This window comes from Herpailurus yagouaroundi, unplaced genomic scaffold (genome assembly GCF_014898765.1).
Source record: "Herpailurus yagouaroundi ecotype Mexico unplaced genomic scaffold, PumYag 267, whole genome shotgun sequence".
In the NCBI taxonomy this organism is placed as follows: domain Eukaryota; kingdom Metazoa; phylum Chordata; class Mammalia; order Carnivora; family Felidae; genus Herpailurus; species Herpailurus yagouaroundi.
The window spans coordinates 287,499-303,331 of record NW_024412484.1 but is presented as its reverse complement, the minus strand read 5'-3'; the positions used below and the strand labels follow the sequence as shown (position 1 = coordinate 303,331).

The following is a 15,833-nucleotide window of genomic DNA, read 5'->3' as shown; positions in this document are numbered from 1 at the left end:
CCTCCCTCCTCCACAGCCTGGCTCACAGCCTAGCTGGGGTGGGGGTGGGGGCAGAAAGGACTCGGCAGCACAGCCCTGCCTGCATTGGAGACAGGGCCTGGTCACTCCCCGGGCAGCTGACATGGCAGTGAGGAAGGTCCCAGGAACAGGTTCCCAGGAGGGAGAATGGAGTTGTGGCAGGGCAAGCGAGGGAACACAAGGTGACTCGGGCCTCTCAGCTGGGGAAGGGCCCGGCCCCGGGACAGGGGTCCCCGGGACAGGGGTCCCTCATCCCACGGCCCCCTGACCCCCTTGGCAGGACGAAAGGAGCACACACCCTGGGGGTGACCAGCACAGGCTTCTTTCTCTCCACTGCCTGGCTAGAAGCACATAGCGGCTCCTACAAGGGACGTGACAGCCAGCGCCCAGGGTGGGGGGGACGCTGCCTCACTCCTTAGGAAGAGCGGCCAATCTCCAAACACACGGATTTAATGTCCTGCGGGGTCACTCGTGTGTGTGTGTGTGTCCTTGGATGCTGCGGGGCCTTTAGGGGGCTGGGCAGCTGGGCGAGTGCAGAGCCCAGAGTCTGCCTGGCGCCTGGCTGTGTCACACAGCCCTCTTCTGGTCCCTCCTCCTCCCTGCTGCTCTGGAGGTCACGTCAAACAGCCTGGAGGTGAGGTCACTGCAGCCTGCCCTGTGGCCTACTGGGAGGACCCCATCCTGCCCTAGGAGCTGGGAGTCCCCCAGGGGGCCTGGTGGGCCCGCTCCTAGACATGACAGAAACGGGGCAAGAACATTCGACGGGTGCGACGGGGGTGGGGTAGGTTGGTGCCCAGCTGGGGCCCCAGACGCGCCGAAATCCCACCTCCGGGTATCCCCTCCCCGGGGCAATGGAGGCGTGGGCCACACGGAGCAAAGGCTGAGGTTCTTTAGCGGTGATGTGACGGGGTTTGCTGACCTCAGAATGGCCCAGGCCCCCTGTTCCAGGATGGTCCAAGCCTAGGGTGCAATGGCCTCCCCATTCACTGTCCAGGAAGGGGAGTGGGGAAGTCAGCCGCTGGCCGGGCCTCAGGCTGCGGGCCCTGAGCTGCCCTCGGCCCTGTGGTGGCCTCACAGGCAGGGGGGGTGGGGGGGGGGGGAAGGGGCGGGAGCTGGGTCAGCACAGAACCCGAGGGTTTGGGAACAAAGTCACCCCAGTGCTCAACAGAGCTGGGAGCCTCTAGTCTTGCCCCGGCCGGCCTTCTGGGACCACCTCTCCTGGCCCCGGTTTCCCCACCTGTAGCACGAAGCCTGGACGGTGTCTAAAATCCTTTCTGGGCTGCCCTGCAAGTCTGTCCAGACAGCCTGAACTCTGTCTGAATCCAGGGGGATTTCATATTCTCCCAAATAATATCTCGCCCCGGCTTCAGCACGTACCGACGCCATATCCCTCCGCCTGAAGAGGTGCTGGGCCAGAGCGTGGGCCGGGCCAAGTTGTACGGGAGGTAATTGGGTTCCAGCCAACCAGATGCAGAAGAGGAATGTGTAGCCGGCAAGGCCTCCTGGTCACAATGTGCGGAATGCTGGGGGCCGGAGCCCCGACCGCAGCCGGGGCCCGGGGCGGCGAGCGGGACCCTGCCACCGCCCGCCGTGACCCACACTCACGGCCGACAGACGGGTCGACGACCCTGGCTGAGCCGCGTCCTGGTTTTGCAACAACTCCCCAAGATCTCGGGCCCCCAGCTTCCCTGAGCCTCGCATTCCTAGAGGAAGGGCAGGGAGGAGGGAAGCGTCTCCTTGGCAGGAAACTGACCAGATGTCCTTGCCTTCACATGTTGGCCTCGAGGCCAGCGAGGGTCCCAGTGGGAAGCACTCTCCCAGCGTGGTTACCGGGGGAGACGTGGTGTTCCTGGCGCCTCGGCCGAGGACGGGGGGCCCCCTCTGGAAGCTCGTCACGAGGCCCGTCACGAGGCACAGTGATAAAGTGATTGTCTCCTGAAAATTAATTTCAGGTCAAAAGGAAATTGGATTTCTCCTCCTGACGGTGTGAAGGGCTCGCCGTGGCAGCGTTGGGATTCAATTAGCTCGGGATGGAATGTTCTCCCACCTGCGTGCGTTACGCGGACAGTCGGGGGCTCGGGCCTTCATACAGAGCCGCCCGTAGCTTCACAGAGCCTGTATTCATTTGACAGTGGGGTTTTAGCGGCTGCCTAAGAAGTCGCCTCGCACAACATGCCCAGATTCGTCCGTGGCTCTGGGAAGCCAGGGGGGTGGGGGGCGGGTCCCGTGGGTGTGGTGGAGAAAGCCACCGTGTGGCCACAGCCACTGTTGAAGGCACCCCCTGGGGGACCGGGTGGCTTCTTGCCGTGAAAGCGTGAGGTGAAGACGCGTCTGGATGGCGTCCGGGGCAGGAGCTTCAGAGGTTCTGGAAGCTCCCCTGGGGTAGGGCTCTGTCCTTTCTCTACAGGCAATGAGTGGTGTTCTCGCTCTACTGTGCTCTGTGGTGTAGACAGCTCGGGGACTATCCAGGGTGGCTTGAAATCTGCGGTTCCAGGGGCGGCTGGCTGGCGAGGTGTGCTTTCCGCTAAGGAGTGCAGGGAGTAGGGTCTGTGGCACATCCGGCCTTCCGGGGGCCTGGAAGAAGGACCCCGAGGGTCGGACAGCTTCTGTGGAGCTTTTCAGATCCTCAGAAAGGGTCAACTTGTTGTTGACTTGTTGTTGACTTTGTTGTTGTTGTTGACTGATTGATTTTGAGAGAGAGCGTGCACATGGCGGGGTGGGGAGGGTGCGGGCAGAGAGAGAGGGAGAGAGAGAATCCCAAGCAGGCTCCACACTGTCAGTGCGGAGCCCGATGTGGGGCTCGAACTCACGAACCGTGAGATCATGACCTGAGCCGAAATGAAGAGTCGGCTCAGTCGCTTAACTGAGCCACCCAGGCGCCCTTAAGGTCAAGTTTTTGACGTGTGATTTGAGCATCATACCTTTTATTTATTCTTATTCTTGGAAATTGGTTTGCGCATCCTCTCCTCTCCCACACCCCCACCCCCTTCACCATGCCCCCCAACTCCTGCCATCACCACTATCTTCGTTACCATAATCACCGTCCCCAGAGCCACCACCCCCACTGCACACCCAGCCTTCTGGACCAGACCGCTGGGGGAAACTGCACATCCCCCCTGCAGATAGATCATTATTAGAATCGAGGATGTCTTGGGAGCCTCCAGGGAGGTTGAAAAATGGAGATCCTTGAACCTATCGCCAACATTTTCTCCCCTTTTCCTGGGGGTTCAGGACGCCAGGCCCCTGCAGAGGGCCGCCCATGCTCTGATCTCTGCCCACCCCCTGCCTCCAGGGTCCCTGGGAATCCTCATTTATGTAAGAGATGGCTGAGTTGGGAGGATGTGCATGGGGTGTTGGGGGTGCTGTTACACAACCAAATGCCTGGAAACTTGTAAGACTGCCATGAGCTAATGTGATCTGAAAAGGTTGGACATGCTGGCCTGAGTCCGTGGGCACAGCTGCCGGAGCCCTCCTGCGATATTTACCCGGAAAGGCACACTCCGGGCTTGTTCTGGTGACGCACGTGCCCAGGGCATCCCACGGGAGCCACGTGGCCTCCCCTGCCCAGGGGCCCCTGCGTGGCCTCTGATCTGAGCCGAGGCGGCGGCCCAGCACCTCCCTGGACTCCCGTCCCGTCCACGGAAAGCCGGCAGGAGCGCCCTGAGTCACCAAGCATGGAGGCAAGCTCCTGGATCACGTCTTGCTAGAACCCAAGCACCCAACAACCTTCGAGTGAGTCCGTCAGGGCAGAGAGTGTGGATCTTACGGCACCCGCATGGGCTCTCCACTTGGAAGCCCTGGCGGGCCCCCCCCCCGCCCCCCCCCCCCCCCCCGCGTGCTGCCTGCTTCCCAGTTGCGAGGCCTCCTCCGAGTACTGGGTGGGCTGGTGCCAGCGGGAGAGCCGCGGTGAAATCTGTAGGAAGACTAGTGAGCCACAGTGAAATCACCAGCAGCGGGAGGAGCATTTACACCACGGAAAGTGCTCAGTGCTACAGAACACCCCCCTACCCCACCCCGGGAGATGATTATCAAACATTTCCCGGGACATCAGCGGGCCTGGGGCAAGCGACCAAACTCCCCCTGAGTCCCCGCTTCCTTATTTGGGCCGGTAACACCACTTCCCCGGTGGTGAGCACCCTGCCTGGGGCTTTATGGGGATGATTCTATTGAGTGCTCCTGTGAGCCTCCAAAGGACATACGGGTTTTTATTTTTTTTAATTTTTTAATGTTTATTTATTTTTGAGAGAGAGAGAGAGAGAGAGGGAGAGGGGGAGCCACAGAATCCAAAGCAGGTTCCAGGCTCTGAGTTGTCAGCACAGGGCCCGTCGCGGGGCTCGAACCCACGAACCGAGAGATGGTGCCTGAGCCAAAGTTGAACCCTTGACCCACTGAGCCCTCCTCCCAGGTGCCCCAATGAAGGACATACTGTTATCATCCTGGACTTGCAGAAGAGACTCAGAGGGACATCAGTCACCAGGGGACTTTTTATGTACTTATTTATTTTTTTTATTTTTATTTTTAAAAGTTTATTTTTTTTGAAGGGGGAGGAGTGGGGGGGGAGAGAGAGAGAGAGAGAGGACGAGGGAAAGAATCTTCAGCCAACCTCCATGCTTTGCCCAACGCAGGACTCAATCCCACGAACTGTGAGATCACGACCTGAGCGGAAATCAGGAGTCGGACATTCGACTGACTGAGCCGCCCAGGTGCCCCTGGGGACTCAGATTTAAACCCGAGCTCACGCTCTCGGCCACCGTGGTGCCTGCCGCTTCTGTGGGTGGCTGGCCCGTCATGGACCGGTGTCAGCACGAGCGTCTGCTGCCCTTCCCTTGCTCCTGGTACCCAAAACATTAAGAAAGCAGCCACCCGGTCCCCCTGGGCTTTAGGTGCCCATCCATGGGGAAACGGGTGTTTGTTCTGTTCTTGCCATTTTAACCTTTTTAAAGCACGTAGTTCAGTAGTAGTAACTGGATTCACATTGGTGTGCAACAGATTTCCAGGACTTTTTCATCTGGCAAAACTGAAACTCCATAGCAATTAAACACCAACCCCCATTGGCCCTGTCCCCAGCTCCCGGTAACCACCAGCTACCTTCTGTCTCTATGAGTGTGACTACTTTGATTCCACGGAAGTGGAATCATATAGGACTTGCCTTTTTGTGTCTGGCTTATCTCACTTAGCACGATGGCCTCAAGGTTCATCCGTGTTGTAGCAGGTGTCAAAATCTCCTTCCTTTTATTGGATGATGATATTCCATTGTATGGATAGACCCCAGTTCTATTTATCCTTTCCTCGTTTCTCAGTCGGGTTGTTTTGTTGGTGTTGAGTTGTAGGGGTTCTTTATGTATGCTTGTTATTAACCCCTTATTACATATATGATTTGTAAATATTTCCTCCCCCTCTGTAGGTTGTCTTTTCACTGTTGGCTGTTTCCTTCGATGCACAGACATTTTCGTGTTTGACTTAGGCCCCATTTGACTAATTTTGCTTTTTGTTACCTGTGCCTTTGGTGTCATATGCAAGAAATCATTGCCAAGTCCAATGTCATGAAACTTTCCCCTGTTTCTCCTGGGAGTTTTACAGTTCTAAGACGTACAGTGAGGTCTTTAATCCATTTTGAGTTAATGTTCGTATATGGCGCAAATGCGGCTTCATTCTTCCGCATGTGAAGGTCCAGTTTTCCCAACACATTTGTTGAAGAGACTGTCCCTTCCCCATTGAGTGGTCTCGGCAGCCTTGCTGGAGATCGTTTGGCCACACACGTGAAGGCTTATTTCTGGGCCCGCTTTTCTATTCCATTGGTTTGTTTGTCTGATTTTTATGCCAGTACCACACGCTTTTCGATTACGGGAGCTTTGTAGTTAGTTTCGGAATCGGGAACTGCAAGTTTTGCAGCCTTACTCATTTTCAAGATTGCTTTGGCTGTGTGAGGTCCCTTGAGATTCCATATGAATGCTAGGATGGATGTTTCTATTTCTGCAAAAAGCGTCCCTGGGATTCTGATAGGGATACAGTGAATCTGCACATCGCGTTGGGTAGTATTGATATCATAATGATACTGTGTTCCAATCCATGAACATGGGATGTCTTCCCAGTTATTCATACCTTTTTTCGTTTCTTTCGGCAAAGTTTGGTAGACTTCGGTGTAGACGTCTTTTACCTCCATACTTAGGTTCCTTTTTAAGTATGTTGTTCTTTTTGATACTATTATAAATGGGGTTTTTAAAAAATTTCCTTTTTGGATTGTTCATTGCTAAGGTATAAACACCCCATTGATTTTTGTGTGTTGATTTTGAGCCTGTGTTTATTAATTCCAACAGTATCTTGGGGGGCCTTTAGGGTGAGAGAAGGGTCCTGATTTAAGGTCCTTCCTGATGACCTTCCATGATTTTGTGACTTCATCCAGGGCCTGTGGCTCCTGTAAGAGAGTGGGGCTCTCTTTTGCAAGGGGGTTTGCCTCGGTTTGGGGCTTGCTTTTGAAGGCAGTCCAACCCAGTCTTTGCTGGCAGGTGACTGTGTCCCAGGCACCATGCTTCCCCTGAACTTGATGATCAGAAGCACTGTCCTCTCCCATCTATCAGATGGGGACACTGAGGCAGGGAGGAGAGACTGACCAGAGCCCATGATCCAGATATCCTCATTTTTAGCTTTTCCTCTTTATTGTGTGTCCCTGCTCAGAAGAAATGAGCACCCCCTCCCCCAAATCCACTGCGTCACTGGAAACAAATGCAAGATGTCTTGAAAACCAGCAATTCTGTGAACTTAGAAATGCACCTGGGCTTCCCCAAACTCCCTCAATTTGCCAGAAGCAGAGGCCCATCTGCCCCTGTTTTACTCCATCGTTTGGGAAGTATTTATTTAGCACCTACTGTGTGCTGAACCTGTGCACAAGGGTGCAGCAGAGAGCCAGGCAGCCGGCCCCTGGCCCCGGGGAGTGGGGCGGGGGGTGGGGGTGGGGTTCCTGGGAGCCGTGGAAGAGGCTGGGAAGAGGCTTTCCACCGATGAAATCACAGAGCCCCAGGGCCTGACCCTCTCACTTAACTGGGACCGTGTGTGTCTGACACGAACCTGGGCCATTAATGGGGGAGCTTTAAAAATGATTTTTCCTATTTCAAAATGAGATTGGCTTTGAGCCCCAAGCTCCTCCGTGGGCTGTCTAAAATTAGAACCCCGTTGACAGGCAATCTTTGTCAGGGGCCCACGGCTTGCACTAGGGAAGCAGGGAAATGTCAACAGTACGTTTTCTGTGTCGGTTGTGAGTTTTTTGAGAGGCCTGGGCAAATGGCAACTCAGAGCAAATGTTCACTGTTTCCAGAGCTTTCAGAATCCAACCCCTCGGCAGCAATGCGATTAAAGTGTCAGGTTTGTAAGGAGCTGGGTCTGTGCTCGGGAGAGTGGCCTCTGCCCCCTCCTGTGTAGACAGTAATCCACTTGGAGCCGCACAGGCTCACAGCAGCGATGGGGTAGGCTCCTTCCTCCCCGTGAGCTCTGCACTTTGCTGTACTTTCCATGTCCCTCTTGTGACAAGGACGGTCCTGGAGCTGCGGGCTCAGGCCTTACCCCCGGGGACACCGTGGACTCGAGGATTTGCCCGAAGGCCAGGAAGCAGGCACTGTGGCTGGGTTGTAAATGACCAGTAAGCAAACCAACCATACAGGACAGGTCACAGGCCAGCGGGCAGGGCGGTGCCCGCTGCTGGCTGTGGCCCCCACACAGCCGCCAGCCTGGTACCCAGAGGCCAGCTGCCCCATCAGAGACGCGTGGCGCCTCTGGGCCTCTGTTTTTGCATCATCCCCTGGATGTTATTTACATGGGTCTCTGCCACCATGTGGGAGAAGTGCTCCAGTGACGGAATGTGTGTGCAGAACGTAGCCCAGGGAACACTGTGTCAACAGCACTGTCCTCTCCGGGGCGTTGGGGACGCACAGTCCCTTGCTGGCCCCTGGGACCCAGCTGTCACTGAAGTGGTCCTCACAAAGGTCCTTTCGACCCCACTGTATGCCCCTCTCTCTCTGTCCTCCCCTGCGCACCTGCTCCAGCTCGGTGCCCTGGCCCCTGCTCTCCGGGAAGGCCTGTCTGCAGCGGGAAGCTCTGTCACCTGCCAGCCGGGCCGGGCGGGCCCTCCCAGGCAGGCACCTTCCTGCCCAACACTTGCCCACCCTGAGCGTGGTTGCCAGAGAACTGGCTTGTGCCTCTGGTTCTCGCCTTCTAAGACTCCAGGCCGGGGCAGGGACGGGGGTGGGGGCAGAGGCTGTGTGTGTCTTCAGAGCCCAGCATCTGGCCAAGGCTGACCAGGCCGGGGAGCAATCACAGTGCCGACTCAGCACCTGCCTGCTTCCCCTCTTAATGTGTCAGAACCCATCGGGTGCAGCCACGGTGACCCCTGAGCTGGGCCACCGACCTCCCAGCAACTCCCCCCTCACAGACAGACCCCAGAGCTTCTTTTTTATTTTCAAGTGATTGATTGATTGGTGTTTATTTTTGAAAGAGAGAGAGAGACAGAGAGACAGAGAGAGACAGAGTGCAAGCTGGGGAGGGACACAGAAAAGAGGGAGACACAGAATCCGAATCAGGCTCCAGGCTCCGAGCGGTCAGCACAAAGCCCTACGCGGGGCTCGAACTCAAAAACCGTGAGATCGTGACCCGAGCTGAAGTCGGATGCTTAACCAACGGAGCCCCCAGGCGCCCCAGACCTCAGAGCTTCTTAAAACAGACAGAGCCGGGCTCCTGATCCCATTTACAGATGGCGAAATTGAGGCCAGAGGGAGGCCAGGAGACTTGCCAAAGGTCGCTGTGGTGACTGAATGGTGGCCTCCAAAATAGGTGCCTGCGTCCTAGCCCCCCGCCCAGAACCCGAGTGTGGCCTCAGTTAGACGTAGTGTCTTTGACATTGTGACTCAGGTAAGAAGAATCTTAAGACAGGATCGTCCAGGACCAGGGTGGATCTTGGCTCCAGTGACAAGTGTCCTGATAAGAGACCAAAGTAGACAAGACACAGAGGAGAAGCCGTGTGACACAGAGACTGGAGGGATGTGACCACAAGCCCAGGAAGCACCTGTGGCTGGAGGAGGCAGGAAGGACCCTCCCCCAGAGCTTCTGGGGGGAGCACGGAGTGCTGCCACCTTGATTTGGGGCCTCAAGCCTCCAGAACTGGGAGAGAACACACTCTCTAAGTCCCCGGTCTGTGGCCATTTGGTACGGCTGCCCCGGGACACGTGCACAGTGACTTAAAAGAGTGAGGCCTGGGAACCGTGTGTCCGCTTTCTCCTGCTCCCAGTGCTGACACCCCTCTTTCCCCCTAGAGATTTCCAGAGCAGTCTGGAGCTCTGTCCTTGGAGACCCCATCCCTGTGTGCTGGGCGGCCAGGGCCGGGGCCAGCTAGTGAGAATGGTGACAGTAGGCGCTCGACCTGGGTCGCCTGACCCTAGCCTGGGTCTGAGTCGTGCCCTGTGCCCCCAGGTGCGGGCCATGAGGCTCTCCTTCGTGGGGGAGCTGGGCTGGGAGCTTCATGTGCCCAAGCCAGCCTGTGTGCCCGTGTACCGGGCTGTGATGGCCGCAGGCACCAAGCACGGCCTCGTCAACGCCGGGTACCGGGCCATCGACTCCCTGAGCATCGAGAAAGGTGTGTGTGGGGCCCACAGGGCGCCCCCGGGCTGCCCGGAGCCACGCTGCAGGTGGGGGGGCGGGGGGGGTCGGCCCCTGTGCTTCCTCCCTGCCCCACCCCCCTTCCCGCCTGCCCCTTTCTGTCGGCCTCCCCAGCCCTCCCCCCACCAACCCCTGCACTGCCCACAGACCGTGGCTTCCACGCAGGCCTGGGGCCGGGGCTGGGGTCCCTGACAGCAGCACTTGGAGGGCGAGGGGGAGGGGTGCTTGCCCAGCCTTGGGGGGGCGGGGCCGGAGCTGGATTTGGAGGGCAGGGCTGCTGGGGTCCCTCCCTGACAGCTCACCGGCAGGGCAGAGGCTGGAAGGGGCATCTGCTCCCGGGGCCTCGCCCAGGGGACCTTCTGCAGGTGCAGGAGGAGCCCGCCCCCCACGTCGGCTGGGCACCGACCCCAGGGTGTCCTCCCCGCAGGCTACCGGCACTGGCACGCAGACCTGCGCCCCGACGACAGCCCCCTGGAGGCGGGCTTGGCCTTCACCTGTAAGCTCAAGTCAGCGGTCCCCTTCCTGGGTCGGGAGGCCCTGGAGAAGCAGCGGGCCGAGGGCCTCCGCCGACGTCTGGTGTGCTTCACAGTGGACGAGTGAGTGGCCCGCGGTCCTGCGTCTGTCCGTCCAGTAGGACGGGGTCAGCAGGGCCCGAGGGGACCCGGGGGGGGGGGGGGTGGGGGCTGGGACACACCCTGCTCACACACAGCTTTTGAAAGACAAAGGTGCCGCCAGGCCACCTCCCATGGGTGGACCCGGGCTGAGGGCCCAGCTTCCCGGTCACCGTGTCGTGACTTCTCACCATGTTCCGGTTAAATCCCCCCCACGACAGATGGTGGAGGGAAGGCCAGGCCGCGGCCTGGAGACCTGGGGTGCCAAGGGACAGGGTAACCCAGCCGCAGGAAGGAGAGCCCGTTCCGGGGACCCGACCCCTCCACTTGCCCCCGGAGCGGGGGAGCTCTGAGCAGGTGGCTCAGTTATGTCCTCGGGATCTGGCCCATGCTGTCCCAGGATTCCACCTGGGCGGGTGACTCTGAATTGACAGTCCCAGGCTGGTGTCTTCGCGGGAACCTGGGTAGCAACGGTCTCCAGGACGGCGGCTCGACTTCGCTGATTTGCGGCTGACAGGCTCCCACGAACGCGGCCATTCTCCCGGGTTTCTGGAGCCATCAACAGAAGTGTCAGGAGACATGAGGGGGGGCAGAGGGGGAGCCGAGCTGTGGCTTGTCATCGCCCTGCTGCTTCTCCCCGGGCTCCGGTCAGACCGGCCCCCCCGCACGCCGCTTGTCCACCTGCTGGGGAGCAGCCCAGGCTCCAGTTTGGGGGTGCAGACGGAGCAGAGCCCTGCGGAGCCCCTCTGCCACCTGGCCCTCCGGGAAGCACCTGCAGCCTGATGTCTGTCTGGCTCCGGGAGCCTCCGATGCACCCGCCACAGCCCTCCGGCCCCGCTCGGGTGTTCTCTGCAGGGCCACCAAGGCAGCCAGGGCGGTTCCGGTCCTGAGGAAGGACACGGCCAGGATGCCCCCTACCCCGGCCTGTTTCCTCACGTGCAAACAGCATGTGCCCCACAGGACCGGGGGGGACGAAAGGGCAGGGATTTGCCGCGGAACCGCCATCTGTCCCACCCTCTTCCCTCATTCACTCGGGGCCCAGAGCCAGAGGCCCCCAGGCCTCGTCCCCGCGCCTTTGCCCAGGGCAGGATCCACACTGCTGTGCCACCCTCTCCTGGGGGGCGGCCGGCCCCGGGCACCCGTCAGGCTCTCCACAAACATCGACCCAACACCCAGAGGCACGAGTCTGCAGAGATTTGCACTAAATATGCCAGGCACTTCCGGGCGCTGGAGCATCTGTGATTGTAGTCTAATCTCTGCGCTTTCTCTTCTGAATTTTCACAAATGTTACAGTCTGCATTCATGCTAAAGAAAAGTCCTTTTGATAGATAATGCAGCGTTCTGTGGAGAAAGAACCATGGTAAAACAAGCCTCGGGGGCATAAGGCTTTCAATTATTCAGAAGTCAAGGAAAAGCAAGTTAAACGGCGGGCCTTTCCCAAATACCTGGGGTCTGTCCCTGCAGACGCAGAAGTCAGGGCCCGGCAGTGGTCTGTTCTCGTTCGGGCATCCGCTTGGACGCTGTGCCTGGCGACCTGGGGGCCAGGCACTGGGATGGCTCCAGGCCCCAGGGCGCGGGTGTCCCCCCTGGGGGCTCCGGCGCCCCAGCTCTCTCTTGCTTCTTCCAGAAAAGTGCCCATGTTCGGCCTGGAGGCCATCTGGAGAAATGGCCAGGTGGTAGGCCACGTCCGGAGGGCTGACTTTGGGTTTGCCGTTGACAAGACTCTCGCCTACGGCTACATCCGGGACCCCAGCGGCCAGTCGGTGAGTCCGCCCCACCCCCCACCCTGGCTCCGCCCAGGGAAGCTCGGCTCCCCGTCAGGCTCCCTGTCAGCGCCCCAGTGCCGCCTGTACCCCTGCGCCACGCTGGACCTGGGCGACCGGGCGCGGCGAGGTCGCGGTTGATGGGGCCGCGTCTCTGGCGGGGTCAGTGGCTAGTTCTGTATTTTCTCTCTGAAAAAATCCGACTTTGGGAGCTCCAGGCTTCTCTTGGTCAGAAAGAGGCTCTGGGCCAGGGCTAACGCCCTCTGCTCCTGGAGCCAGAGACCCAAACCTCGAGGCTGGGGTGGGCGCCAGGGAGAGCAGAGGCCTGGACCTCATCCTCCCAAGAGCGCATTCCTCTCCTCTCTTTCCTCGTCCCACATGTGCCTGCACACGCATGTACGCACACGTGTACTCGCGTACGGACACATGCAGCCATAGACACGTTTTGCCACGTGACCATTTGTAAACCCCAGTGACCCGCACTGAGCCCGGCTCCTCCCTGCACATCGGCAGGGGGAGCAGAGGCAGAGAAAGGGCCCATTGAGGGCCTGCAGGGGTCAGAGCCCGGGGGGGGGCTCGAAGCACTTGCCAGACTGGCTGGCTGGTCACGAGGGTGTCAGTGGCATGGGCTGGACGCCGTGACGCGAGCGAGTAGGGGGAGGAGCTCACTGCCATAGCACCTTTGTGGCTGGGCCTGCTTGCCTTGCTCCCTGGAGTTCTGCACCAGCCCTGTGGCAGCTGGGAAACTGAGGCGCTGAAAGGCTCTGGCCGTGGGGGCTGAGATGCTCACCCAGCCGGGGCTGAGCTTTCCAGCCTCAGCCTTAGACACTCGGAGGACCCCAGGCTGCAGCTCCCCCCATGTGCGGCCAGCAGAGGCCCCAGAGGGAGATCCACTTGGAAGAATGAGCAAGGAGGAGGCGGGTGTGAGTCAGACCAGCCCAGGCAGGGGTGCCAGGGACGTGCCGGGCCTGGCATGCAGGCCTGGGCAGGGGGCTCCCACCCTGGGCCTCTGGGGGTCCTGGGACCCGGGCTGCCTGTCCTGCATTGCTAGGAGAGAAGAGATCTCTAGGAGCAGAGCCCACGGTGCCTTGCCCACAGCTGGCCCTGGGTGCGGCCCCTGTACTGAGAGGGCAGGATCCCCATGCGAAGCCAGCGTGCCCAGGGTCTAGGCACACGGTCCTTTTCCTGTTCCCCGGTTTCGCAGGGATCCACACTTTCTGCAGCTGGAGGTGTCCCCACGGGCTGCCAGCCCGCGGCTCTGCTGGGACCCCAGGCGGTCAAGTCCAATCAGGGCTCCTACGGGCTCAGGGCGGTTGTTGGGTTCAGAGGAGGGCCCGTGGCGCAGAGATGGGTTGGCCCAGAGGGAACAGGTGAGGCCGAGCCCGCCCTCCGGGAAGCAGGTAGATAGGAGCCCAGCACCCGCCAGGTAACGGGTGACCCACACCCCCTCGTGTTCTGCAACAGGTCTCTCTGGACTTTGTGAAGAGTGGTGACTATGCTCTGGAGCGGATGGGGGTGGCCTACCCTGCCCGGGCTCACCTGAAGTCTCCCTTCGACCCTGACAACAAGAGGGTGAAGGGAATCTACTGACCCCCCCCCCCCCCGCGGGGCGGAGCCTCGGGGCATCAGGAGGCTGAGACCTGCTCCGTCCCTCGCTGACCCTCCCCACGGGGCCTGCCGCCCTGGCCCAGGACTGGACCCGGCCAGAGAGGAGTCCTCCCCGCCCTCCTAGTGCAGAGCTGCTCGCCCCCCAAACAGATACCACCCGAGCGGACAGGAGACCCAGAGGGCCTGTCCTATGGTCACTGACCAGAGGCTGGCCTCTAGTCCACCCCTACCCCCCAAAACAAAGCTGCAAGGTCTTGGGCTCAGGGAGCGTGCCATGTGACCCTCTAGAAGCTTCCGAGAAGGTGCGTAGTTAACCCCTAGTAAGCCCAGTATAGAAGCAGGGAAGCAAAGGGATCTGCCCGGTATCCCAGGCCTGCCTGACGAGCAGACTGTCCAGAGCAGAGCACCACTGGAGAGTTTCCAGGGGCATCTGGAATTAGGGACAGAGTGAGGATTGTTTAGTACTGTCTGCCTCGGGCGCAGTTTAAAGGCAGAGAACAGGGGTGCCAGCTTGGCTGGGTCCCTGCGGCCAGGCCGTTGGGCAGGATGGTCCGTTCCCCAGAGGCTGGCAGAGGCGGGGATCCAGGAAGCCAGTTCTTCCTGCCTTGACCTGTTTCTCACACGGGAAAGCGTTCTGAGCACCACCAGCTGGTGAAATAGGTGAGCAGAAGCAGGGCGTGGGAGGGGTGGGTCTCACATCGGTGCCCTCCCTTGCCCATGCAGAAGCCCCACCTCCTGCCTCAGTTTCCCCAAGAGCACGTTGTTCGCTAGGTCCGTGAAGGAGTGGCGTGTTGCCGGGTGAGAACCCGACAGACCCCTCCTGCCTTGTGGCCTCTGTCCTTGCTTTGTGACTGGGACGTGGCTCCCGCCTCCCCGCTCTCTCCACTTGTGGCCCCGGGGAAGGGCTTCGCACAGGGTCTTTAAAGGGGTGACTCCCCCGCACCCCTTCTCTGGGCCTTCAGAGCTCTCTAACATCTGCCTGTGTGACCCTCTTCCCCCCTTCCTGGCCAGGATAAGCGTGTGTCCCGCCCCGTGCCCCCGTCCCCGGTCCTTCCCCCGTCACCTCTCCGGCTCACCCCAGCAGGATCTCGGAGCCCACCGGGCAGCCCAGGGGCAGCCCATGCGGCCTTGCCCGGCATGCCTGACTCTCTGGGGAGCAGAAGGTGGCGGGTGTGGGGGGGACAAGGAGGACAGGGTCCCCTCAGACGCTCGCAGGAAGCCACATGGTCACTGGGGCAGGGGGCAGTCCCTGGCGAGCCCTGGCTGCTTTCAGATGCTCACATGGTACACAGCCCCACCGTGGACCGCGCTGGAACAGGTCAGACTAATAAAGTCGAAGTCGTGGGAAGATGTTTGGGTTTCACATGGCCTTTGGAAAGCTCTTCGGCCCCCTCGCCAGACCACAGGCTGCGGAGCTTGGGCCTCCAGGGCTTTGCGCGCCTCCGGCAGAGGAGATCCGGAGACCTGTAGCCTCCCGGCTCACACGCAGGCCTGGCTCCCGCGTGAGAGAGTCTGGGGGAAGCCCAGTGGACCCCGAGGGGCCAGAAGTGGAGAGGAGGGGAGACGGCTTCCCAGAAGGCCTGGCCTGCTTCCCCAGGCTCCGCGGTTTGGCCCCAGAGCCCTGGATTGGGCCGGGATACGTGTTCCCCCCACAGCCCGTCCTGGGTAGGGGGAGGCTAAGTGTGAGGGGCGGGGGGCGATCCAGGTTCCCATCTGACCGCTCCCTCAGGGGCTGAGCTCAGAGACAGGAGCTTTGACTCGAGCCCTCGCTGTTGGTACGTTTGCTTCTCTGCCGCGGGGAAATAACCCGGCCCCTCCGGGGAGGGCATCGGGTCACCACGTGGGAGAGGCCAGGGAGCCACCTCCCAGGCTCTCCTGCCAGCCGCAGGAAGGTCCAGGCAGGGCCACAGCCCCGGGCGTGCAGCCTCGGTGGCTTAGGGCAGGGTGCGTGCGTTCCCACGCCAGTGTCCCCGGACCAGTCCTCTCTCACCCCTGGTCTAGACACCTGTTGCCCTGTTTTTGAAGGTTTTACTGGATGACACCATGGCCCTCACGGTGGCTGAGCACCGCCTTTCAGGAACTCTGGGCTGAGCTTGGCTGGGAGTCGAGAGGAGAGGGGCCCTCAGACTCAACCTGTGTGCTGGCCCCAACCGTCCCTGGAGCTCAGGGGGCCCCGGGGCGGGGGGCGCAG

The 15,833-nt window shown here is 60.2% G+C and overlaps 1 protein-coding gene across 1 annotated transcript in view; it reads left to right on the top strand.

Annotated features, from left to right (window-relative positions):
- Positions 1-14,994, top strand: part of SARDH (sarcosine dehydrogenase) — a 53,077-nt gene extending 38,083 nt beyond the window's left edge. Inside the window, exons 14-17 of the mRNA XM_040461482.1 lie at positions 9,475-9,637; positions 10,088-10,256; positions 11,899-12,034; positions 13,499-14,994. Of these exons, the coding sequence (XP_040317416.1) occupies positions 9,475-9,637; positions 10,088-10,256; positions 11,899-12,034; positions 13,499-13,624 (594 nt within the window). The 3' untranslated portion in view covers positions 13,625-14,994. The remainder of the gene's footprint in view (positions 1-9,474; positions 9,638-10,087; positions 10,257-11,898; positions 12,035-13,498) is intronic.
- The last annotated feature ends 839 nt before the right edge of the window (positions 14,995-15,833 follow it).